This window comes from Oncorhynchus kisutch, unplaced genomic scaffold, assembly GCF_002021735.2.
Source record: "Oncorhynchus kisutch isolate 150728-3 unplaced genomic scaffold, Okis_V2 scaffold3334, whole genome shotgun sequence".
NCBI classification, from domain to species: Eukaryota; Metazoa; Chordata; class Actinopteri; order Salmoniformes; family Salmonidae; genus Oncorhynchus; species Oncorhynchus kisutch.
This window is the reverse complement of record NW_022265279.1, coordinates 325804-352815: the sequence shown is the minus strand read 5'-3', so window position 1 is coordinate 352815 and position 27012 is coordinate 325804. Positions and strand designations below refer to the sequence as shown.

General features: G+C 44.3%; 1 protein-coding gene across 3 annotated transcripts in view; it reads left to right on the top strand.

Moving 5' to 3' along the window:
* Positions 1–26344, top strand: part of LOC109876485 (AP-3 complex subunit sigma-2) — a 137485-nt gene extending 111141 nt beyond the window's left edge. For 2 of the 3 annotated variants that reach the window (XM_031820390.1, XM_031820391.1), the window contains exons 12-22: positions 6490–6566; positions 7789–7922; positions 8018–8073; positions 8178–8219; positions 8895–9000; positions 14734–14825; positions 15225–15335; positions 15577–15744; positions 18262–18402; positions 24350–24431; positions 25854–26344. In XM_031820390.1, coding sequence (XP_031676250.1) covers positions 6490–6566; positions 7789–7922; positions 8018–8073; positions 8178–8219; positions 8895–9000; positions 14734–14825; positions 15225–15335; positions 15577–15744; positions 18262–18402; positions 24350–24431; positions 25854–26006 — 1162 coding nt within the window. In that variant the 3' untranslated portion in view covers positions 26007–26344. The other variant, XM_031820392.1, reaches the window with a different exon arrangement.
* The last annotated feature ends 668 nt before the right edge of the window (positions 26345–27012 follow it).

Genomic DNA, 27012 nt, shown 5'->3' with positions numbered 1-27012 from the left:
CTGGGGTTTAGGAGGGGTTAGTACAGCCTGGGGTTAGTACAGCCTGGGGTTAAGGAGGGATTAGTACAGCCTGGGGTTAAGGAGGGGTTAGTACAGCCTGGGGTTAAGGATGGGTTAGTACAGCTTGGGGTTAAGGAGGGGTTAGTACAGCCTGGGGTTAGTACAGCCTGGGGTTAAGGAGGGGTTAATACAACCTGGGGTTAGTACAGCCTGGGGTTGAGGAGGGGTTAGTATAGTCTGGGGTTAAGAAGGGGTTAGGGTTAGGGTTAGTACAGCCTGGGGTTAAGTAGGGGTTAGTATAGTCTGGGGTTAAGGAGGGGTTAGTACAGCCTGGGGTTAAGGAGGGGTTAGTACAGCCTGGGGTTAAGGACCGGTTAATACAACCTGGGGTTAGTACAGCCTGGGGTTAAGGAGGGGTTAGTATAGTCTGGGGTTAAGGAGGGGTTAGTATAGTATGGGGTTAGTTTAGACTGGGGATAAGGAGGGGCTAGTATAGTCTGGGGTTAAGGAGGGGTTAGTACATACTGGGGTTAGTACAGCCTGGGGTTAAGGAGGGGTTAGTACAGCCCGTGGTTAGTATAGTCTGGGGTTAGTACAGCCTGGGGTTAGTATAGTCTGGGGTTAGTACAGCCTGGGGTTAGTACAGCCTGGGGTTAAGGAGGGGTTAGTACAGCCCGTGGTTAGTATAGTCTGGGGTTAGTACAGCCTGGGGTTAGTATAGTCTGGGGTTAAAGAGGGGTTAGTTCAGCCTGGGGTTAAGGAGGGGTTAGTACAGCCTGGGGTTAAGGAGGGGTTAGTACAGCCTGGGGTTAGTATAGTCTGGGGTTAAGGAGGGGTTAGTTCAGCCTGAGGTTAAGGAGGGGTTGGTACAGCCTAGGGTTAGTATTGTCTGGGGTTAAGGAGGGGTTGGTACAGTCTGGGGTTAAGAAGGGGTTAGTACAGCCTGGGGTTGAGGAGGGGTTTCTACATACTGGGGTTAGTGCAGCCTGTGGTTAGTATAGTCTGGGGTTAAGGAGGGGTTGGTACAGCCTGGGGTTAGTATAGTCTGAGGTTTAGGATGGGTTAGTATAGTCTGGGGTTAAGGAGGGGTTAGTACAGCCTGGGTTTAAGGAGGGGTTAGTACAGCCTGGGGTTAAGGAGGGGTTAGTACAGCCTGGGGTTAGTTTAGACTGGGGATAAGGAGGGGTTAGTATAGTCTGGGGTTAAGGAGGGGTTTGTACATACTGGGGTTAAGGAGGGGTTTGTACATACTGGGGTTAAGGAGGGGTTAGTACAGCCTGGGGTTAGTTTAGACTGGGGATAAGGAGGGGTTAGTACAGCCTGGGGTTAAGGAGGGGTTAGTACAGCCTGGGGTTAGTACAGCCTGGGGTTAAGGAGGGGTTAGTACAGCCTGGGGTTAAGGACGGGTTAGTACAGCCTGGGGTTAGTTTAGACTGGTGTTAAGGAGGGGTTTGTACAGCCTGGGTTTAAGGAGGGGTTAGTACAGCCTGGGGTTAGTTTAGACTGGGGATAAGGAGGGGTTAGTACAGTCTGGGGTTAAGGAGGGGTTAGTACAGCCTGGGGTTAGTACAGCCTGGGGTTAAGGAGGGGTTAGTACAGCCTGGGGTTAGTACAGCCTGGGGTTAGTACAGCCTGGGGTTGAGGAGGGATTAGTACAGCCTGGGGTTAGTACAGCCTGGGGTTAGTACAGCCTGGGGTTAAGGAGGGATTAGTACAGCCTGGGGTTAGTACAGCCTGGGGTTAAGGATGGGTTAGCACAGTCTGGGGTTAAGGAGGGGTTTGTACATACTGGGGTTAAGGAGGGGTTAGTACAGCCTGGGGTTAAGGAGGGGTTAGTACAGCCTGGGGTTAGTTTAGACTGGGGTTAAGGAGGGGCTAGTACAGTCTGGGGTTAAGGAGGGGTTTGTACAGCCTAGGGTTAAGGACAGGTTAGTACATCCTGGGGTTAGTATAGTCTGGGGTTAAGGAGGGGTTAGTTCAGCCTGAGGTTAAGGAGGGGTTGGTACAGCCTGGGGTTAGTATTGTCTGGGGTTAAGGAGGGGTTGGTACAGTCTGGGGTTAAGAAGGGGTTAGTACAGCCTGGGGTTGAGGAGGGGTTAGTACATACTGGGGTTAGTACAGCTTGTGGTTAGTATATTCTGGGGTTAAGGAGGGGTTGGTACAGCCTGGGGTTAGTATAGTCTGAGGTTAAGGATGGGTTAGTATAGTCTGGGGTTAAGGAGGGGTTAGTACAGCCTGGGTTTAAGGAGGGGTTAGTACAGCCTGGGGTTAAGGAGGGGTTAGTACAGCCTGGGGTTAGTTTAGACTGGGGATAAGGAGGGGTTAGTATAGTCTGAGGTTAAGGAGGGGTTTGTACAGCCTGGGGTTAAGGAGGGGTTTGTACATACTGGGGTTAAGGACGGGTTAGTACATACTGGGGTTAGTTTACACTGGGGATAAGGAGGGGCTAGTATAGTCTGGGGTTAAGGAGGGGTTTGTACAGCCTAGGGTTAGTTTAGACTGGGGATAAGGAGGGGTTAGTACAGCCTGGGTTTAAGGAGGGGTTAGTACAGCCTGGGGTTAGTTTAGACTGGTGTTAAGGAGGGGTTTGTACAGCCTGGGTTTAAGGAGGGGTTAGTACAGCCTGGAGTTAGTTTAGACCGGGGATAAGGAGGGGTTAGTACAGTCTGGGGTTAAGGAGGGGTTAGTACAGCCTGGGGTTAAGGAGGGGTTAGTACAGCCTGGGGTTAGTACAGCCTGGGGTTAGTACTGCCTGGGGTTAAGGAGGGATTAGTACAGCCTGGGGTTAGTACAGCCTGGGGTTAAGGAGGGGTTAGTACAGCCTGGGGTTAGTACAGCCTGTGGTTAATGACGGGTTAGTACAGTCTGGGGTTAAGGAGGGGTTTGTACATACTGGGGTTAAGGAGGGGTTAGTACAGCCTGGGGTTAGTACAGCCTGGGTTTAAGGAGGGGTTAGTACAGCCTGGGGTTAAGGACGGGTTAGTACATACTGGGGTTAGTTTACACTGGGGATAAGGAGGGGCTAGTATAGTCTGGGGTTAAGGAGGGTTTGTACAGCCTAGGGTTAGTTTAGACTGGGGATAAGGAGGGGTTAGTACAGCCTGGGTTTAAGGAGGGGTTAGTACAGCCTGGGGTTAGTTTAGACTGGTGTTAAGGAGGGGTTTGTACAGCCTGGGTTTAAGGAGGGGTTAGTACAGCCTGGAGTTAGTTTAGACTGGGGATAAGGAGGGGTTAGTACAGTCTGGGGTTAAGGAGGGGTTAGTACAGCCTGGGGTTAGTACAGCCTGGGGTTAAGGAGGGGTTAGTACAGCCTGGGGTTAGTACAGCCTGGGGTTAGTACTGCCTGGGGTTAAGGAGGGATTAGTACAGCCTGGGGTTAGTACAGCCTGGGGTTAAGGAGGGGTTAGTACAGCCTGGGGTTAGTACAGCCTGTGGTTAATGACGGGTTAGTACAGTCTGGGGTTAAGGAGGGGTTTGTACATACTGGGGTTAAGGAGGGGTTAGTACAGCCTGGGGTTAGTACAGCCTGGGTTTAAGGAGGGGTTAGTACAGCCTGGGGTTAAGGAGGGGTTAGTACAGCCTGGGGTTAGTTTAGACTGGGGTTAAGGAGGGGCTAGTATAGTCTGGGGTTAAGGAGGGGTTAGTTCAGCCTGAGGTTAAGGAGGGGTTGGTACAGCCTGGGGTTAGTATAGTCTGAGGTTAAGGATGGGTTAGTATAGTCTGGGGTTAAGGAGGGGTTAGTACAGCCTGGGTTTAAGGAGGGGTTAGTACAGCCTGGGGTTAAGGAGGGGTTAGTACAGCCTGGGGTTAGTTTAGACTGGGGATAAGGAGGGGTTAGTATAGTCTGGGGTTAAGGAGGGGTTTGTACACACTGGGGTTAAGGAGGGGTTAGTACAGCCTGGGGTTAGTTTAGACTGGGGATAAGGAGGGGTTAGTACAGCCTGGGGTTAAGGAGGGGTTAGTACAGCCTGGGGTTAGTACAGCCTGGGGTTAAGGAGGGGTTAGTACAGCCTGGGGTTAAGGACGGGTTAGTACAGCCTGGGGTTAGTTTAGACTGGTGTTAAGGAGGGGTTTGTACAGCCTGGGTTTAAGGAGGGGTTAGTACAGCCTGGGGTTAGTTTAGACTGGGGATAAGGAGGGGTTAGTACAGTCTGGGGTTAAGGAGGGGTTAGTACAGCCTGGGGTTAGTACAGCCTGGGGTTAAGGAGGGGTTAGTACAGCCTGGGGTTAGTACAGCCTGGGGTTAGTCCAGCCTGGGGTTGAGGAGGGATTAGTACAGCCTGGGGTTAGTACAGCCTGGGGTTAGTACAGCCTGGGGTTAAGGAGGGATTAGTACAGCCTGGGGTTAGTACAGCCTGGGGTTAAGGACGGGTTAGCACAGTCTGGGGTTAAGGAGGGGTTTGTACATACTGGGGTTAAGGAGGGGTTAGTACAGCCTGGGGTTAAGGAGGGGTTAGTACAGCCTGGGGTTAGTACAGCCTGGGTTTAAGGAGGGGTTAGTACAGCCTGGGGTTAAGGAGGGGTTAGTACAGCCTGGGGTTAGTTTAGACTGGGGTTAAGGAGGGGCTAGTATAGTCTGGGGTTAAGGAGGGGTTTGTACAGCCTAGGGTTAAGGACAGGTTAGTACATCCTGGGGTTAGTATAGTCTGGGGTTAAGGAGGGGTTAGTTCAGCCTGAGGTTAAGGAGGGGTTGGTACAGCCTGGGGTTAGTATTGTCTGGGGTTAAGGAGGGGTTGGTACAGTCTGGGGTTAAGAAGGGGTTAGTACAGCCTGGGGTTGAGGAGGGGTTAGTACATACTGGGGTTAGTACAGCTTGTGGTTAGTATATTCTGGGGTTAAGGAGGGGTTGGTACAGCCTGGGGTTAGTATAGTCTGAGGTTAAGGATGGGTTAGTATAGTCTGGGGTTAAGGAGGGGTTAGTACAGCCTGGGTTTAAGGAGGGGTTAGTACAGCCTGGGGTTAAGGAGGGGTTAGTACAGCCTGGGGTTAGTTTAGACTGGGGATAAGGAGGGGTTAGTATAGTCTGGGGTTAAGGAGGGGTTTGTACAGCCTGGGGTTAAGGAGGGGTTTGTACATACTGGGGTTAAGGACGGGTTAGTACATACTGGGGTTAGTTTAGACTGGGGATAAGGAGGGGCTAGTATAGTCTGGGGTTAAGGAGGGGTTTGTACAGCCTAGGGTTAAGGACAGGTTAGTACATCCTGGGGTTAGTATAGTCTGGGGTTAAGGAGGGGTTAGTTCAGCCTGAGGTTAAGGAGGGGTTGGTACAGCCTGGGGTTAGTATTGTCTGGGGTTAAGGAGGGGTTGGTACAGTCTGGGGTTAAGAAGGGGTTAGTACAGCCTGGGGTTGAGGAGGGGTTAGTACATACTGGGGTTAGTACAGCCTGTGGTTAGTATAGTCTGGGGTTAAGGAGGGGTTGGTACAGCCTGGGGTTAGTATAGTCTGAGGTTAAGGATGGGTTAGTATAGTCTGGGGTTAAGGAGGGGTTAGTACAGCCTGGGTTTAAGGAGGGGTTAGTACAGCCTGGGGTTAAGGAGGGGTTAGTACAGCCTGGGGTTAGTTTAGACTGGGGATAAGGAGGGGTTAGTATAGTCTGGGGTTAAGGAGGGGTTTGTACAGCCTGGGGTTAAGGAGGGGTTTGTACATACTGGGGTTAAGGACGGGTTAGTACATACTGGGGTTAGTTTAGACTGGGGATAAGGAGGGGCTAGTATAGTCTGGGGTTAAGGAGGGGTTTGTACAGCCTAGGGTTAGTTTAGACTGGGGATAAGGAGGGGTTAGTACAGCCTGGGTTTAAGGAGGGGTTAGTACAGCCTGGGGTTAGTTTAGACTGGTGTTAAGGAGGGGTTTGTACAGCCTGGGTTTAAGGAGGGGTTAGTACAGCCTGGGGTTAGTTTAGACTGGGGATAAGGAGGGGTTAGTACAGTCTGGGGTTAAGGAGGGGTTAGTACAGCCTGGTGTTAGTACAGCCTGGGGTTAAGGAGGGGTTAGTATTTCCTGGGGTTAGTACAGCCTGGGGTGAGTACTGCCTGGGGTTAAGGAGGGATTAGTACAGCCTGGGGTTAGTACAGCCTGGGGTTAAGGAGGGGTTAGTACAGCCTGGGGTTAGTACAGCCTGTGGTTAATGACAGGTTAGTACAGTCTGGGGTTAAGGAGGGGTTTGTACATACTGGGGTTAAGGAGGGGTTAGTACAGCCTGGGGTTAGTACAGCCTGTGTTTAAGGAGGGGTTAGTTCAGCCTGGGGTTAAGGAGGGGTTAGTACAGCCTGGGGTTAGTTTAGACTGGGGTTAAGGAGGGGCTAGTATAGTCTGGGGTTAAGGAGGGGTTTGTACAGCCTAGGGTTAAGGACAGGTTAGTACATCCTGGTGTTAAGGAGGGGGGTTCGTTCAGCTTGGGTCATGATCATTCAACAATAAGGTCATGATGATAAACCCCCAAATAATCTTTAATTCTGTCACCTGACCATCCTGTTCCCATGTCTTTTTAGTTACACCTGGTTGGTCCCCATCAAATGGATGAAGGGAGGAGTTGAGAGAGAGCAACACTGGCTTCTTCAGGAAACAGGTATTTCTAATGCCAGTGTTTGTGTCAAATGAAGTCCTGCATGGGTATAAGTGGAGATGTCCCTGGACTAATGGACAGGTCCATGGGTATCAGTGGAGATGTCTCTGGACTAATGACTAATGGACAGGCCCATGGGTATCAGTGGAGATGTCCCTGGACTAATGTACAGGTCCATGGGTATCAGTGGAGATGTCCCTGGACTAATGACTAATGGACAGGTCCATGGGTATCAGTGGAGATGTCCCTGGACTAATGCCTAATGGACAGGTCCATGGGTATCAGTTGAGATGTCCCTGGACTAATGATTAATGGACAGGTCCATGGGTATTAGTTGAGATGTCCCTGGACTAATGTACAGGTCCATGGGTATCAGTGGAGATGTCCCTGGACTAATGACTAATGAACAGGTCCATGGGTATCAGGTGAGATGTTCCTGGACTAATAAACAGGTCCATGGGTATCAGTGGAGATGTCCCTGGACTAATGAACAGGTCCATGGGTATCAGTGGAGATGTCCCTGGACTAATGACTAATGGACAGGCCCATGTGTGTCAGTGGAGATGTCCCTGGACTAATGACTAATGGACAGGCCCATGTGTGTCAGTGGAGATGTCCCTGGACTAATGAACAGGTCCATGGGTATCAGTGGAGATGTCCCTGGACTAATGACTAATGGACAGGTCCATGGGTATCAGTGGAGATGTCCCTGGACTACTGACTAATGAACAGGTCCATGGGTATCAGTGGAGATGTCCCTGGACTAATGAACAGGTCCATGGGTATCAGTGGAGATTTCCCTGGACTACTGACTAATGAACAGGTCCATGGGTATCAGTGGAGATGTCCCTGGACTAATGACTAATGGACAGGTCCATGGGTATCAGTGGAGATTTCCCTGGACTACTGACTAATGAACAGGTCCATGGGTATCAGTGGAGATGTCCCTGGACTAATGAACAGGTCCATGGGTATCAGTGGAGATGTCCCTGGACTAATGGACATGGCCAGGTCATGTTATTGTTCATCGTAACAGGAAGTTCTGTGTTGAATCCTAACTTGAGACCAAGCTTTCCCAAAAAGTCCCTGTTTTCATGGAATTACTTGGGAATTAGCAGGAAGTCAGGGAATCCTCTAACCAGGATATTCTGGAAAACCAGTGAATTTTGTAAAATCTTGCAGAATGTTGCCTTTCTGTGACCAGTGTGTTGCTTTCCTCCAACAGACAGACACCCCCCCATGACAACAGCAGGATCTGAGTGGGTTCTGGCCAACCTCAATGTGTCTGGCTATTACAGGGTTAACTACGACATGGACAACTGGGAACGACTCCTCAACCAGCTCACCACAGACCACACGGTCAGTATACGTTATTAATCCAATCTTATGTGGATATTACCTATCAGAGTATGATTCCATATGACGCAATGTAACATCAGAACTTCTGTGTGCAGGTCATTCCTTTAATTAACAGAGCTCAAATAGTGGATGATGCCTTCAATCTGGCCAGGTAAAGCTCTTTCTTACTCCCCCCCACCTACTGTATTTCCTGGTAAACTGTGTGGAAGCTGGAAGCTGATGCGGTTGTGCTGTCATATTGTTGTGTGTTTCCAGGGCCAAGGTGATCAACACGACATTAGCTCTGAGGACCACCAGGTAACTAGAGTAATATATTCTACTATACAGATTATATATTACCAGGTACCTGTCTCAGGAGAGAGACTCCGTCCCCTGGGAGTCAATTCTTATATTATATATTACCAGGTACCTGTCTCAGGAGAGAGACTCCGTCCCCTGGGAGTCAGTTCTTATATTATATATTACCAGGTACCTGTCTCAGGAGAGAGACTCCGTCCCCTGGGAGTCAGTTCTTATATTATATATTACCAGGTACCTGTCTCAGGAGAGAGACTCCGTCCCCTGGGAGTCAGTTCTTATATTATATATTACCAGGTACCTGTCTCAGGAGAGAGACTCCGTCCCCTGGGAGTCAGTTCTTATATTATATATTACCAGGTACCTGTCTCAGGAGAGAGACTACATCCCCTGGGAGTCAGTTCTTATATTATATATTACCAGGTACCTGTCTCAGGAGAGAGACTACATCCCCTGGGAGTCAGTTCTTATATTATATATTACCAGGTACCTGTCTCAGGAGAGAGACTACATCCCCTGGGAGTCAGTTCTTATATTATATATTACCAGGTACCTGTCTCAGGAGAGAGACTACATCCCCTGGGAGTCAGTTCTTATATTATATATTACCAGGTACCTGTCTCAGGAGAGAGACTCCGTCCCCTGGGAGTCAGTTCTTATATTATATATTACCAGGTACCTGTCTCAGGAGAGAGACTACATCCCCTGGGAGTCAGCTCTCAGGAATCTCAACTACTATATCCTCATGTTCGACCGTGGACAGGCATACGGGGTGCTACAGGTGGGTTCTCACTATAATATGATATATCATTCATTTACAGTTGCAAAAGATCTGTCGTCGTCCCAAATTCTCCTGGTTTTCCAGAAATCCTGTTAGAAGGATTATAGATTCCCTGCAAAACCCGGGAATGTTTTAAAAGGTTACTGTAATTCTGCTACCCTAAATAGACAATATAATATAGTAATACTATGATTTAGTCTGAAATATTGGCCTCTAGTGAAGCCATGAAGCTCTAGTATCATCTTTAACTGAACATAGTTTTCGTACGTAAGAAAATGACATAGAACAACTTACAACATGTCAGTATTTGTCTCATGGGCTAATACAACCACAATATAATCAGATCATTATGTTCTCTGGAATACTGGAGTCTGATGGCAATTGTGAAACACTGCTGTTATTGATTATGGTTATAGTGCATGAGAAAATGACAAAGATCAACAACAACACACAGAGGACATAACAAAGATCAACACAGAGGACATAGAGGACATAACAAAGATCAACATAGAGGACATAACAAAGATCAACACAGAGGACATAGACGACATAACAAAGACCAACATAGAGGACATAGAGGACATAACAAAGATCAACATAGAGGACATAACAAAGACCAACATAGAGGACATAGAGGACATAACAAAGATCAACACAGAGGACATAACAAAGACCAACATAGAGGACATAACAAAGACCAACATAGAGGACATAGAGGACATAACAAAGACCAACATAGAGGACATAACAAAGATCTACATAGAGGACATAGAGGACATAACAAAGATCAACATAGAGGACATAACAAAGATCAACATAGAGGACATAACAAAGACCAACATAGAGGACATAGAGGACATAACAAAGATCAACATAGAGGACATAACAAAGATCAACATAGAGGACATAGAGGACATAACAAAGACCAACATAGAGGACATAGAGGACATAACAAAGACCAACATAGAGGACATAACAAAGACCAACATAGAGGACATAACAAAGATCAACATAGAGGACATAACAAAGATCAACATAGAGGACATAGAGGACATAACAAAGACCAACATAGAGGACATAGAGGACATAACAAAGATCAACATAGAGGACATAACAAAGACCAACATAGAGGACATAGAGGACATAACAAAGACCAACATAGAGGACATAGAGGACATAACAAAGACCAACATAGAGGACATAACAAAGACCAACATAGAGGACATAAGAAAGACCAACATAGAGGACATAACAAAGATCAACATAGAGGACATAGAGGACATAACAAAGACCAACATAGAGGACATAACAAAGATCAACATAGAGGACATAGAGGACATAACAAAGATCAACATAGAGGACATAGAGGACATAACAAAGATCAACATAGAGGACATAACAAAGATCAACATAGAGGACATAGAGGACATAATGAAGATCAACATAGAGGACATAACAAAGATCAACATAGAGGACATAACAAAGATCAACATAGAGGACATAGAGGACATAATGAAGATCAACATAGAGGACATAGAGGACATAACAAAGATCAACATAGAGGACATAGAGGACATAACAAAGATCAACATAGAGGACATAACAAAGATCAACATAGAGGACATAGAGGACATAACAAAGATCAACATAGAGGACATAGAGGACATAACAAAGATCTACATAGAGGACATAACAAAGATCAACATAGAGGACATAACAAAGATCAACATAGAGGACATAGAGGACATAATGAAGATCAACATAGAGGACATAACAAAGATCAACATAGAGGACATAACAAAGATCAACATAGAGGACATAGAGGACATAATGAAGATCAACATAGAGGACATAGAGGACATAACAAAGACCAACATAGAGGACATAACAAAGACCAACATAGAGGACATAACAAAGATCTACATAGAGGACATAACAAAGATCAACATAGAGGACATAGAGGACATAACAAAGATCAACATAGAGGACATAACAAAGATCAACATAGAGGACATAGAGGACATAACAAAGATCAACATAGAGGACATAGAGGACATAACAAAGACCAACATAGAGGACATAACAAAGACCAACATAGAGGACATAACAAAGATCAACATAGAGGACATAGAGGACATAACAAAGATCAACATAGAGGACATAACAAAGATCAACATAGAGGACATAGAGGACATAACAAAGATCAACATAGAGGACATAGAGGACATAACAAAGATCTACATAGAGGACATAACAAAGACCAACATAGAGGACATAACAAAGATCAACACAGAGGACATAACAAAGACCAACATAGAGGACATAGAGGACATAACAAAGACCAACATAGAGGACATAGAGGACATAACAAAGATCAACATAGAGGACATAACAAAGACCAACATAGAGGACATAGAGGACATAACAAAGACCAACATAGAGGACATAGAGGACATAACAAAGACCAACATAGAGGACATAACAAAGACCAACATAGAGGACATAAGAAAGACCAACATAGAGGACATAACAAAGATCAACATAGAGGACATAGAGGACATAACAAAGACCAACATAGAGGACATAACAAAGATCAACATAGAGGACATAGAGGACATAACAAAGATCAACATAGAGGACATAGAGGACATAACAAAGATCTACATAGAGGACATAACAAAGACCAACATAGAGGACATAACAAAGATCAACACAGAGGACATAACAAAGACCAACATAGAGGACATAGAGGACATAACAAAGACCAACATAGAGGACATAGAGGACATAACAAAGATCAACATAGAGGACATAACAAAGACCAACATAGAGGACATAGAGGACATAACAAAGACCAACATAGAGGACATAGAGGACATAACAAAGACCAACATAGAGGACATAACAAAGACCAACATAGAGGACATAAGAAAGACCAACATAGAGGACATAACAAAGATCAACATAGAGGACATAGAGGACATAACAAAGACCAACATAGAGGACATAACAAAGATCAACATAGAGGACATAGAGGACATAACAAAGATCAACATAGAGGACATAGAGGACATAACAAAGATCAACATAGAGGACATAACAAAGATCAACATAGAGGACATAGAGGACATAATGAAGATCAACATAGAGGACATAACAAAGATCAACATAGAGGACATAACAAAGATCAACATAGAGGACATAGAGGACATAATGAAGATCAACATAGAGGACATAGAGGACATAACAAAGATCAACATAGAGGACATAGAGGACATAACAAAGATCAACATAGAGGACATAACAAAGATCAACATAGAGGACATAGAGGACATAACAAAGATCAACATAGAGGACATAGAGGACATAACAAAGATCTACATAGAGGACATAACAAAGATCAACATAGAGGACATAACAAAGATCAACATAGAGGACATAGAGGACATAATGAAGATCAACATAGAGGACATAACAAAGATCAACATAGAGGACATAACAAAGATCAACATAGAGGACATAGAGGACATAACAAAGACCAACATAGAGGACATAAGAAAGACCAACATAGAGGACATAACAAAGATCAACATAGAGGACATAGAGGACATAACAAAGACCAACATAGAGGACATAACAAAGATCAACATAGAGGACATAGAGGACATAACAAAGATCAACATAGAGGACATAGAGGACATAACAAAGATCTACATAGAGGACATAACAAAGACCAACATAGAGGACATAACAAAGATCAACACAGAGGACATAACAAAGACCAACATAGAGGACATAGAGGACATAACAAAGACCAACATAGAGGACATAGAGGACATAACAAAGATCAACATAGAGGACATAACAAAGACCAACATAGAGGACATAGAGGACATAACAAAGACCAACATAGAGGACATAGAGGACATAACAAAGACCAACATAGAGGACATAACAAAGACCAACATAGAGGACATAAGAAAGACCAACATAGAGGACATAACAAAGATCAACATAGAGGACATAGAGGACATAACAAAGACCAACATAGAGGACATAACAAAGATCAACATAGAGGACATAGAGGACATAACAAAGATCAACATAGAGGACATAGAGGACATAACAAAGATCAACATAGAGGACATAACAAAGATCAACATAGAGGACATAGAGGACATAATGAAGATCAACATAGAGGACATAACAAAGATCAACATAGAGGACATAACAAAGATCAACATAGAGGACATAGAGGACATAATGAAGATCAACATAGAGGACATAGAGGACATAACAAAGATCAACATAGAGGACATAGAGGACATAACAAAGATCAACATAGAGGACATAACAAAGATCAACATAGAGGACATAGAGGACATAACAAAGATCAACATAGAGGACATAGAGGACATAACAAAGATCTACATAGAGGACATAACAAAGATCAACATAGAGGACATAACAAAGATCAACATAGAGGACATAGAGGACATAATGAAGATCAACATAGAGGACATAACAAAGATCAACATAGAGGACATAACAAAGATCAACATAGAGGACATAGAGGACATAATGAAGATCAACATAGAGGACATAGAGGACATAACAAAGACCAACATAGAGGACATAACAAAGACCAACATAGAGGACATAACAAAGATCTACATAGAGGACATAACAAAGATCAACATAGAGGACATAGAGGACATAACAAAGATCTACATAGAGGACATAACAAAGATCAACATAGAGGACATAGAGGACATAACAAAGATCAACATAGAGGACATAGAGGACATAACAAAGATCAACATAGAGGACATAACAAAGACCAACATAGAGGACATAGAGGACATAGAGGACATAACAAAGATCTACATAGAGGACATAGAGGACATAACAAAGATCATAACAAAGAACTAACAAATTCAGTGCTGTTCCCCCAGGCTTAGCTGAAACAACAGGTGAGGACATAATGAAGATCAACATAGAGGACATAACAAAGATCAACATAGAGGACATAACAAAGATCAACATAGAGGACATAGAGGACATAATGAAGATCAACATAGAGGACATAGAGGACATAACAAAGACCAACATAGAGGACATAACAAAGACCAACATAGAGGACATAACAAAGATCTACATAGAGGACATAACAAAGATCAACATAGAGGACATAGAGGACATAACAAAGATCTACATAGAGGACATAACAAAGATCAACATAGAGGACATAGAGGACATAACAAAGATCAACATAGAGGACATAGAGGACATAACAAAGATCTACATAGAGGACATAACAAAGACCAACATAGAGGACATAGAGGACATAGAGGACATAACAAAGATCTACATAGAGGACATAGAGGACATAACAAAGATCATAACAAAGAACTAACAAATTCAGTGCTGTTCCCCCAGGCTTAGCTGAAACAACAGGTCTGATTGGTTCATACTGTTTGTCTCGCAGGGTTACCTGAAACAACAGGTCTGATTGGTTCATACTGTATTTCTCCCAGGCTTAGCTGAAACAACAGGTCTGATTGGTTCATACTGTTTGTCTCCCAGGGTTACCTGAAACAACAGGTCTGATTGGTTCATACTGTATTTCTCCCAGGCTTAGCTGAAACAACAGGTCTGATTGGTTCATACTGTTTGTCTCCCAGGGTTACCTGAAACAACAGGTCTGATTGGTTCATACTGTTTGTCTCCCAGGGTTACCTGAAGATGCAGATCACCCCCCTGTTTGAGTACTTCAGGACCATAACGGTTGATTGGACCAGAGTCCCCACTGGACACAACGACCAGTAACAACTCTGTTTTTCAAATGAAATGTTATTTTAAACAAATTAAGATACATAATTGTATTTGTAAATATATCTTTCTGTCGCTTCTCTTACAACAGTAAATACACATTATCGGTCTGTTTTCAAAAGGAGTGCACTACATAGGGAATAGGGTGCTATTTGGGATGAACCCTTAGATATTACCATAATGTGTTGTGAGCCGTTCCACAGCCCTGTCCCTCTTGTCTCTCCTATCTCTCAGATACAACCAGATCAATATTACCATAATGTGTAGTGAGCCGTTCCACAGCCCTGTCCCTCTTGTCTCTCCTATCTCTCAGATACAACCAGATCAATATTACCATAATGTGTAGTGAGCCGTTCCACAGCCCTGTCCCTCTTGTCTCTCCTATCTCTCAGATACAACCAGATCAACGCCATATCCTTTGCGTGTCGTATGGGAGTGGAGCGCTGCAGGGTTCTCACCAGCGATTGGTTCAGAGAGTGGATGCTGAACCCAGACCACAACCCGTGAGTACGAAGCACAATTATTTGGGTTTCCATATCCTGGGTCTTTCCCAAAATTCCCAGGTTTACCAGAAATCCCAGCTGAAGGATTCCTGGAATCAGGAAGGAATAAGTAGGAAAACCGGGACTCCTCCAACTGGTAATTATGGGAAGCAGAAACCCTAAGGATGTTTAGAGTTAACGTGATTGTTTTCCTTCTCTTCAATGATGCTGATTTTGTGTTTATGCAACTCTTTATTGACAGGATTCACCCCAACCTGAAGACAACAGTGTACTGTAACGCTATCGCAGCAGGAGGGGTGGCGGAATGGGACTTCGCCTGGCAGATGTTCAAGAATGCCACAGTAGCCACAGAGGCTGCCAAGCTGAGGTCCTCCCTGGCCTGTACTAAGGTCCCATGGCTGCTGAACAGGTAGGTACAGAGGCTGCCAAGCTGAGGTCCTCCCTGGCCTGTACTAAGGTCCCATGGCTTCTGAACAGGTAGGTACAGAGGCTGCCAAGCTGAGGTCCTCCCTGGCCTGTACTAAGGTCCCTGCTGAACAGGTAGGTACAGAGGCTGCCAAGCTGAGGTCCTCCCTGGCCTGTACTAAGGTCCCATGGCTTCTGAACAGGTAGGTACAGAGGCTGCCAAGCTGAGGTCCTCCCTGGTCTGTACTAAGGTCCCTGCTGAACAGGTAGGTACAGAGGCTGCCAAGCTGAGGTCCTCCCTGGTCTGTACTAAGGTACCATGGCTGCTGAACAGGTAGGTACAGAATCCTCAGCAGGAGCTAACACTCAGAACCACTTCATCTTGTGTTTTGTTGAAGAAAAGGTCTGGTTTCGTGAACCAAACCACACAACACTTAAGTTGGAGTGACGCTAGACCTTTATCCTGTTCAACTCTGAGCCGTTGTTTTGGACCCGGTAACAACTCATTCGTTTATTTGTTGTCTGAACATAGAAAGTGAAAGCTGTCTTTTTGGAAACTCAAATCTTACTGCTGGTGATGTCATAAAAAAGTGCCAAGGTTTAGTCTGCATGGAAAGGGTCCACCCTAATGGTCACTGTAAAGCAATGCATTCCCTTCTCCGTCCACATCATCGGTGTATTCATCCTCCACGTGTTGATCCGTCTCACTGGTTTACAACAGGAAAAGACACGTGTCCTCACCTGTCTAAGTGTTATTTGGAGATGTTTCACTCTGTAACTCGAAAGGGTCATTTTAAGATGGCAGTCATTTTGGCGCAGTGACTCACTCACTACCCAAAACAGATGAAACTGGTTTCAAGTGGCTAAGACATGTCATGTGATCCCCTACTGCTATCTAGTGGACAGATTGGGAATGAGACAGGGGATATATTTACATCAATAGATAGGTAGAGATTTCCTCTTTCTCCTCATGTGCCTTCAGAGAGTATTCATACCCCTTCATCCACATGTTGTTGTTACAGACAGAATTCAAAATGGATTCAAGATTTATATTTGTTTCTCACCCATAAACACACAATAACCCACAATGACAAAGTGAAAACATGTTTTTATAAATATCTCATTTACAAAAGTATTCACACCCCTGAGTCAATGCATGTTAGAATCATCTTTGGCAGCGATTACAGCTATGTGTCTTTATGGGTAAATCTCTAAGAGTGATTACAGCTGTGTGTCTTTATGGGTAAATATCTATGAGTGATTACAGCTGTGTGTCTTTATGGGTAAATCTCTAAGAGCGATTACAGCTGTGTGTCTTTATGGGTCTCTAAGAGTGATTACAGCTGTGTGTCTTTATGGGTAAATCTCTAAGAGCGATTACAGCTGTGTGTCTTTATGGGTCTCTAAGAGTGATTACAGCTGTGTGTCTTTATGGGTCTCTAAGAGTGATTACAGCTGTGTGTCTTTATGGGTAAATCTCTAAGAGCGATTACAGCTGTGTGTCTTTATGGGTCTCTAAGAGTGATTACAGCTGTGTGTCTTTATGGGTAAATCTCTAAGAGTGATTACAGCTGTGTGTCTTTATGGGTCTCTAAGAGTGATTACAGCTGTGTGTCTTTATGGGTAAATCTCTAAGAGTGATTACAGCTGTGTGTCTTTATGGGTAAATCTCTAAGAGCGATTACAGCTGTGTGTCTTTATGGGTAAATATCTAAGAGCGATTACAGCTGTGTGTCTTTATGGGTAAATCTCTAAGAGTGATTACAGCTGTGTGTCTTTATGGGTAAATCTCTAAGAGTGATTACAGCTGTGTGTCTTTATGGGTCTCTAAGAGTGATTACAGCTGTGTGTCTTTATGGGTCTCTAAGAGTGATTACAGCTGTGTGTCTTTATGGGTAAATATCTAAGAGTGATTACAGCTGTGTGTCTTTATGGGTAAATCTCTAAGAGTGATTACAGCTGTGTGTCTTTATGGGTAAATATCTAAGAGCGATTACAGCTGTGTGTCTTTATGGGTAAATCTCTAAGAGTGATTACAGCTGTGTGTCTTTATGGGTAAATCTCTAAGAGTGATTACAGCTGTGTGTCTTTATGGGTCTCTAAGAGTGATTACAGCTGTGTGTCTTTATGGGTCTCTAAGAGTGATTACAGCTGTGTGTCTTTATGGGTAAATGTCTAAGAGTGATTACAGCTGTGTGTCTTTATGGGTAAATATCTAAGAGCGATTACAGCTGTGTGTCTTTATGGGTAAATGTCTAAGAGCGATTACAGCTGTGTGTCTTTATGGGTAAATATCTAAGAGCGATTACAACTGTGTGTCTTTATGGGTAAATATCTAAGAGTGATTACAGCTGTGTATCTATACATTCCTGCATGAGAACAATTATTCCTCTAAAATGAAAAATGACATCACAAGCCCTGCGCTTTTAAAAGGCTGTGTTTGTGCATGTTTAGAGCAACACCATCAGGTAAAAAATCGGACTTAGGTCACGTCACAAATCCCTTTTTTGTGTTGAAACAGGTATCTGGATTATTCCCTGGATCCAGCTAAGATCCGAAAGCAGGACTGCACCTCCACCATCAACTACATCGCTGGTAACGTGGTGGGGATGCCCCTGGCCTGGGACTTCATCAGGGCTAGGTGGAACTACATCTATACAGAGTAAGTCATCAGGGCTAGGTGGAACTACATCTATACAGAGCAAGTCATCAGGGCTAGGTGGAACTACATCGATACAGAGTAAATCTAGGTGGAACTACATCTATACAGAGTAAGTCATCAGGGCTAGGTGGAACTACATCTATACAGAGTAAGTCATCAGGGCTAGGTGGAACTACATCTATACAGAGTAAGCCATCAGGGCTAGGTGGAACTACATCTATACAGAGTAAGTCATCAGGGCTAGGTGGAACTACATCTATACAGAGTAAGTCATCAGGGCTAGGTGGAACTACATCGATACAGAGTAAATCTAGGTGGAACTACATCTATACAGAGTAAGTCATCAGGGCTAGGTGGAACTACATCTATACAGAGTAAGTCATCAGGGCTAGGTGGAACTACATCTATACAGAGTAAGCCATCAGGGCTAGGTGGAACTACATCTATACAGAGTAAGTCATCAGGGCTAGGTGGAACTACATCTATACAGAGTAAGTCATCAGGGCTAGGTGGAACTACATCTATACAGAGTAAGTCATCAGGGCTAGGTGGAACTACATCTATACAGAGTAAGTCTAGGTGGAACTACATCAATACAGATCAAGTCATCAGGGCTAGGTGGAACTACATCTATACAGAGTAAGTCTAGGTGGAACTACATCTATGCAGTGTAAGTCTAGGTGGAACTACATCTATACAGAGTAAGTCTAGGTGGAACTACATCTATACAGAGTAAGTCATCAGGGCTAAGTGGAACTACATCTATACAGAGTAAGTCTAGGTGGAACTACATCTATACAGAGTAAGTCTAGATGGAACTACATCTATACAGTGTAAGTCTAGGTGGAACTACATCTATACAGAGTAAGTCTAGGTGGAACTACATCTATACAGTGTAAGGCTAGGTGGAACTACATCTATACAGAGTAGGTCATCAGTGTAAGTCTAGGTGGAACTACATCTATACAGAGTAAGGCTAGGTGGAACTACATCTATACGGTGTAAGTCTAGGTGGGGCTACATCTATACAGTGTAAGTCTAGGTGGAACTACATCTATACGGTGTAAGTCTAGGTGGAACTACATCTATACGGTGTAAGTCTAGGTGGAACTACATCTATACAGAGTAAGGCTAGGTGGAACTACATCTATACAGAGTAAGTCATCAGGGCTAGGTGGAACTACATCTATACAGAGTAAGCCATCAGGGCTAGGTGGAACTACATCTATACAGAGTAAGTCATCAGGGCTAGGTGGAACTACATCTATACAGAGTAAGCCAGCAGGGCTAGGTGGAACTACATCTATACAGAGTAAGTCATCAGGGCTAGGTGGAACTACATCGATACAGAGTAAATCTAGGTGGAACTACATCTATACAGAGTAAGTCATCAGGGCTAGGTGGAACTACATCTATACAGAGTAAGTAATCAGGGCTAGGTGGAACTACATCTATACAGAGTAAGCCATCAGGGCTAGGTGGAACTACATCTATACAGAGTAAGTAATCAGGGCTAGGTGGAACTACATCTATACAGAGTAAGCCATCAGGGCTAGGTGGAACTACATCTATACAGAGTAAGTCATCAGGGCTAGGTGGAACTACATCTATACAGAGTAAGTAATCAGGGCTAGGTGGAACTACATCTATACAGAGTAAGTCATCAGGGCTAGGTGGAACTACATCTATACAGAGTAAGCCATCAGGGCTAGGTGGAACTACATCTATACAGAGTAAGTCATCAGGGCTAGGTGGAACTACATCTATACAGAGTAAGTCTAGGTGGAACTACATTAATACAGATCAAGTCATCAGGGCTAGGTGGAACTACATCTATGCAGTGTAAGTCTAGGTGGAACTACATCTATACAGAGTAAGTCTAGGTGGAACTACATCTATACAGAGTAAGTCATCAGGGCTAAGTGGAACTACATCTATACAGAGTAAGTCTAGGTGGAACTACATCTATACAGAGTAAGTCTAGATGGAACTACATCTATACAGTGTAAGTCTAGGTGGAACTACATCTATACAGAGTAAGTCTAGGTGGAACTACATCTATACAGTGTAAGGCTAGGTGGAACTACATCTATACAGAGTAGGTCATCAGTGTAAGTCTAGGTGGAACTACATCTATACAGAGTAAGGCTAGGTGGAACTACATCTATATGGTGTAAGTCTAGGTGGGGCTACATCTATACAGTGTAAGTCTAGGTGGAACTACATCTATACGGTGTAAGTCTAGGTGGAACTACATCTATACGGTGTAAGTCTAGGTGGAACTACATCTATACAGAGTAAGGCTAGGTGGAACTACATCTATACGGTGTAAGTCTAGGTGGGGCTACATCTATACAGTGTAAGTCTAGGTGGAACTACATCTATACGGTGTAAGTCTAGGTGGAACTACATCTATACGGTGTAAGTCTAGGTGGGGCTACATCTATACGGTGTAAGTCTAGGTGGAGCTACATCTATACGGTGTAAGTCTAGGTGGAACTACATCTATACGGTGTAAGTCTAGGTGGAACTACATCTATACAGAGTAAGGCTAGGTGGAACTACATCTATACGGTGTAAGTCTAGGTGGGGCTACATCTATACAGTGTAAGTCTAGGTGGAACTACATCTATACGGTGTAAGTCTAGGTGGAACTACATCTATACGGTGTAAGTCTAGGTGGGGCTACATCTATACGGTGTAAGTCTAGGTGGAGCTACATCTATACGGTGTAAGTCTAGGTGGGGCTACATCTATACGGTGTAAGTCTAGGTGGAACTACATCTATACGGTGTAAGTCTAGGTGGAACTACATCGATACAGAGTAAATCTAGGTGGAACTACATCTATACAGAGTAAGTCATCAGGGCTAGGTGGAACTACATCTATACAGAGTAAGTAATCAGGGCTAGGTGGAACTACATCTATACAGAGTAAGCCATCAGGGCTAGGTGGAACTACATCTATACAGAGTAAGTCATCAGGGCTAGGTGGAACTACATCTATACAGAGTAAGCCATCAGGGCTAGGTGGAACTACATCTATACAGAGTAAGTCATCAGGTCTAGGTGGAACTACATCTATGCAGTGTAAGTCTAGGTGGAACTACATCTATACAGAGTAAGTCTAGGTGGAACTACATCTATACAGAGTAAGTCATCAGGGCTAAGTGGAACTACATCTATACAGAGTAAGTCTAGGTGGAACTACATCTATACAGTGTAAGTCTAGGTGGAACTACATCTATACAGAGTAAGTCTAGGTGGAACTACATCTATACAGTGTAAGGCTAGGTGGAACTACATCTATACAGTGTAAGTCTAGGTGGAACTACATCTATACGGTGTAAGTCTAGGTGGGGCTACATCTATACGGTGTAAGTCTAGGTGGGGCTACATCTATACGGTGTAAGTCTAGGTGGGGCTACATCTATAAGGTGTAAGTCTAGGTGGGGCTACATCTATACGGTGTAAGTCTAGGTGGAGCTACATCTATACGGTGTAAGTCTAGGTGGGGCTACATCTATACGGTGTAAGTCTAGGTGGAACTACATCTATACGGTGTAAGTCTAGGTGGAACTACATCTATACGGTGTAAGTCTAGGTGGAACTACATCTATACGGTGTAAGTCTAGGTGGAACTACATCTATACAGAGTAAGTCTAGGTGGAACTACATCTATACAGTGTAAGGCTAGGTGGAACTACATCTATACAGAGTAGGTCATCAGTGTAAGTCTAGGTGGAACTACATCTATACAGAGTAAGGCTAGGTGGAACTACATCTATACGGTGTAAGTCTAGGTGGGGCTACATCTATACAGTGTAAGTCTAGGTGGAACTACATCTATACGGTGTAAGTCTAGGTGGAACTACATCTATACGGTGTAAGTCTAGGTGGAACTACATCTATACAGAGTAAGGCTAGGTGGAACTACATCTATACGGTGTAAGTCTAGGTGGGGCTACATCTATACAGTGTAAGTCTAGGTGGAACTACATCTATACGGTGTAAGTCTAGGTGGAACTACATCTATACGGTGTAAGTCTAGGTGGGGCTACATCTATACGGTGTAAGTCTAGGTGGAGCTACATCTATACGGTGTAAGTCTAGGTGGGGCTACATCTATACGGTGTAAGTCTAGGTGGAACTACATCTATACGGTGTAAGTCTAGGTGGAACTACATCGATACAGAGTAAATCTAGGTGGAACTACATCTATACAGAGTAAGTCATCAGGGCTAGGTGGAACTACATCTATACAGAGTAAGTAATCAGGGCTAGGTGGAACTACATCTATACAGAGTAAGCCATCAGGGCTAGGTGGAACTACATCTATACAGAGTAAGTCATCAGGGCTAGGTGGAACTACATCTATACAGAGTAAGCCATCAGGGCTAGGTGGAACTACATCTATACAGAGTAAGTCTAGGTGGAACTACATCTATACAGAGTAAGTCATCAGGGCTAAGTGGAACTACATCTATACAGAGTAAGTCTAGGTGGAACTACATCTATACAGTGTAAGTCTAGGTGGAACTACATCTATACAGTGTAAGGCTAGGTGGAACTACATCTATACAGAGTAGGTCATCAGTGTAAGTCTAGGTGGAACTACATCTATACAGAGTAAGTCTAGGTGGAACTACATCTATACGGTGTAAGTCTAGGTGGGGCTACATCTATACAGTGTAAGTCTAGGTGGAACTACATCTATACGGTGTAAGTCTAGGTGGGGCTACATCTATACGGTGTAAGTCTAGGTGGGGCTACATCTATACGGTGTAAGTCTAGGTGGGGCTACATCTATACGGTGTAAGTCTAGGTGGGGCTACATCTATACGGTGTAAGTCTAGGTGGAGCTACATCTATACGGTGTAAGTCTAGGTGGGGCTACATCTATACGGTGTAAGTCTAGGTGGAACTACATCTATACGGTGTAAGTCTAGGTGGAACTACATCTATACGGTGTAAGTCTAGGTGGAACTACATCTATACGGTGTAAGTCTAGGTGGAACTACATCTATACGGTGTAAGTCTAGGTGGAACTACATCTATACGGTGTAAGTCTAGGTGGAACTACATCTATACGGTGTAAGTCTAGGTGGAACTACATCTATACGGTGTAAGTCTAGGTGGGGCTACATCTATACGGTGTAAGTCTAGGTGGAACTACATCTATACGGTGTAAGTCTAGGTGGAACTACATCTATACGGTGTAAGTCTAGGTGGGGCTACATCTATACGGTGTAAGTCTAGGTGGAACTACATCTATACGGTGTAAGTCTAGGTGGAACTACATCTATACGGTGTAAGTCTAGGTGGAGCTACATCTATACGGTGTAAGTCTAGGTGGGGCTACATCTATACGGTGTAAGTCTAGGTGGAACTACATCTATACGGTGTAAGTCTAGGTGGGGCTACATCTATACGGTGTAAGTCTAGGTGGAGCTACATCTATACGGTGTAAGTCTAGGTGGAACTACATCTATACGGTGTAAGTCTAGGTGGAACTACATCTATACGGTGTAAGTCTAGGTGGAACTACATCTATACGGTGTAAGTCTAGGTGGAACTACATCTATACGGTGTAAGTCTAGGTGGAACTACATCTATACGGTGTAAGTCTAGGTGGAACTACATCTATACGGTGTAAGTCTAGGTGGAACTACATCTATACGGTGTAAGTCTAGGTGGAACTACATCTATACGGTGTAAGTCTAGGTGGAACTACATCTATACGGTGTAAGTCTAGGTGGAGCTACATCTATACGGTGTAAGTCTAGGTGGAACTACATCTATACGGTGTAAGTCTAGGTGGAACTACATCTATACGGTGTAAGTCTAGGTGGGGCTATTGGACATCATGTAACTGTGAATATGTATCAGAGAAACTGATGTTTATTCACTAAGTAAATATAATAATAATACATCTCTGTACCTGGCAGATATGGTGGTGGATCCTTCTCATTCTCTAACCTCATCAACGGAGTGACCAGGAGATTCTCTACTGAGTTTGAGCTGAAGCAGGTTGGTACTGAGCTGAATCAGGGCTGTCCAACCCTGTTCCTGGAGAGCTTACCCTCCTGTAGGTTTTCACCCTAATCCTGTTCCTGGAGAGCTACCCTCCTGTAGGTTTTCACTCTAATCCTGTTCCTGGAGAGCTACCCTCCTGTAGGTTTTCACCCTAATCCTGTTCCTGGAGAGCTACCCTCCTGTAGGTTTTCACTCTAATCCTGTTCCTGGAGAGCTACCCTCCTGTAGGTTTTCACTCTAATCCTGTTCCTGGAGAGCTACCCTCCTGTAGGTTTTCACCCTAATCCTGTTCCTGGAGAGCTACCCTCCTGTAGGTTTTCACCCTAATCCTGTTCCTGGAGAGCTACCCTCCTGTAGGTTTTCACTCTAACCCTGTTCCTGGAGAGCTACCCTCCTGTAAGGTTTTCACCCTAACCCTGTTCCTGGAGAGCTTACCCTCCTGTAGGTTTTCATCCTAACCCTGTTCCTGGAGAGCTACCCTCCTGTAGGTTTTCACTCTAACCCTGTTCCTAGAGAGCTTACCCTCCTGTAGGTTTTCATCCTAACCCTGTTCCTGGAGAGCTACCCTCCTGTAGGTTTTCACTCTAACCCTGTTCCTGGAGAGCTACCCTCCTGTAAGGTTTTCACCCTAAGCCTGTTCCTGGAGAGGCTACCCTCCTGTAAGGTTTTCACCCTAAGCCTGTTCCTGGAGAGCCTACCCTCCTGTAGGTTTTCACTCTAATCCTGTTCCTGGAGAGCTACCCTCCTGTAAGGTTTTCACCCTAAGCCTGTTCCTGGAGAGCTACCCTCCTGTAGGTTTTCACCCTAATCCTGTTCCTGGAGAGCTACCCTCCTGTAGGTTTTCACCCTAAGCCTGTTCCTGGAGAGCTACCCTCCTGTAAGGTTTTCACCCTAATCCTGTTCCTGGAGAGCTTACCCTCCTGTAGGTTTTCATCCTAACCCTGTTCCTGGAGAGCTACCCTCCTGTAAGGTTTTCATCCTAACCCTGTTCATGGAGAGCCTACCCTCCTGTAAGGTTTTCACCCTAATCCTGTTCCTGGAGAGCTACCCTCCTGTAAGGTTTTCACTCTAATCCTGTTCCTGGAGAGCTACCCTCCTGTAAGGTTTTCAGTTTAATAAGGTATCAATTAGACTAGAGGTATATGTATGGATGGATGGTCTGTTTGTTGGGGGTGGTTACAGATAGAGTTTAATAAGGTATCAATTAGACTAGAGGTATATGTATGGATGGATGGTCTGTTTGTTGGGGGGGGGGGGTACAGATACAGTTTAATAAGGTATAAATTAGACTAGAGGTGTATGTGTGAATGGATGGTCTGTTTGTTGGGGGGGGGGCAGAGCTTGTTTTCCTCCTTCTCAAAACGACAACATTGTTGAGTCAGTATTGTGATTTCTACCATGTTTCTATAATTGCAGCTGAAGCAGTTTAAAGAGGACAATGCCCGTGTGGGGTTTGGCTCGGGGACGCTGGCTCTGGAGCAGGCTATTGAGAGGACTACGGCCAACATCAAATGGGTGGCGGAGAACCAGGAGCCCGTTATGAAGTGGTTGGCCAATGAATGTACGTGAAATACCCCCCACTACAGCACCGTGCGACCAGGCCAATGGTGTTACTGCTTACTGAACCATCAGGGATATACAGACTGTATTAAACAGACCACAAACATGGGGCTGTGTGACCCAAATGGCACCCTATTCCCTGTATAGCGTGCTACATAGGGCTCTGGTTAAAAAGAGTGCACTCCATAGGGAATAGGGAGCCATTTGGGACAGAGATGTGCTGTATAATGATGAATGGACCAAAATCATGTTGTTACTTGAATCATGTGCATCCATTTTGGATTGTCAGTTTTTCATGTTCTCATGTTAATAAATGTCTGCCAATAAACGCTCAGTTAATATCGTCAGTTTTCAATCTCCCCAATATGTTCCTGGTCTTTACCTTCAGTTTCCAATCTCCCCAATATGTTCCTGCTCTTTACCTTCAGTTTCCAATCTCCCCAATATGTTCCTGCTCTTTACCTTCAGTTTCCAATCTCCTCAATATGTTCCTGGTCTTTATCTTCAGTTTCCAATCTCCCCAATATGTTCCTGCTCTTTACCTTCAGTTTCCAATCTCCCCAATATGTTCCTGGTCTTTACCTTCAGTTTCCAATCTCCCCAATATGTTCCTGCTCTTTACCTTCAGTTTCCAATCTCCTCAATATGTTCCTGCTCTTTACCTTCAGTTTCCAATCTCCCCAATATGTTCCTGCTCTTTACCTTCAGTTTCCAATCTCCCCAATATGTTCCTGGTCTTTACCTTCAGTTTCCAATCTCCCCAATATGTTCCTGGTCTTTACCTTCAGTTTCCAATCTCCTCAATATGTTCCTGGTCTTTATCTTCAGTTTCCAATCTCCCCAATATGTTCCTGGTCTTTACCTTCAGTTTCCAATCTCCCCAATATGTTCCTGGTCTTTACCTTCAGTTTCCAATCTCCTCAATATGTTCCTGGTCTTTATCTTCAGTTTCCAATCTCCCCAATATGTTCCTGCTCTTTACCTTCAGTTTCCAATCTCCCCAATATGTTCCTGG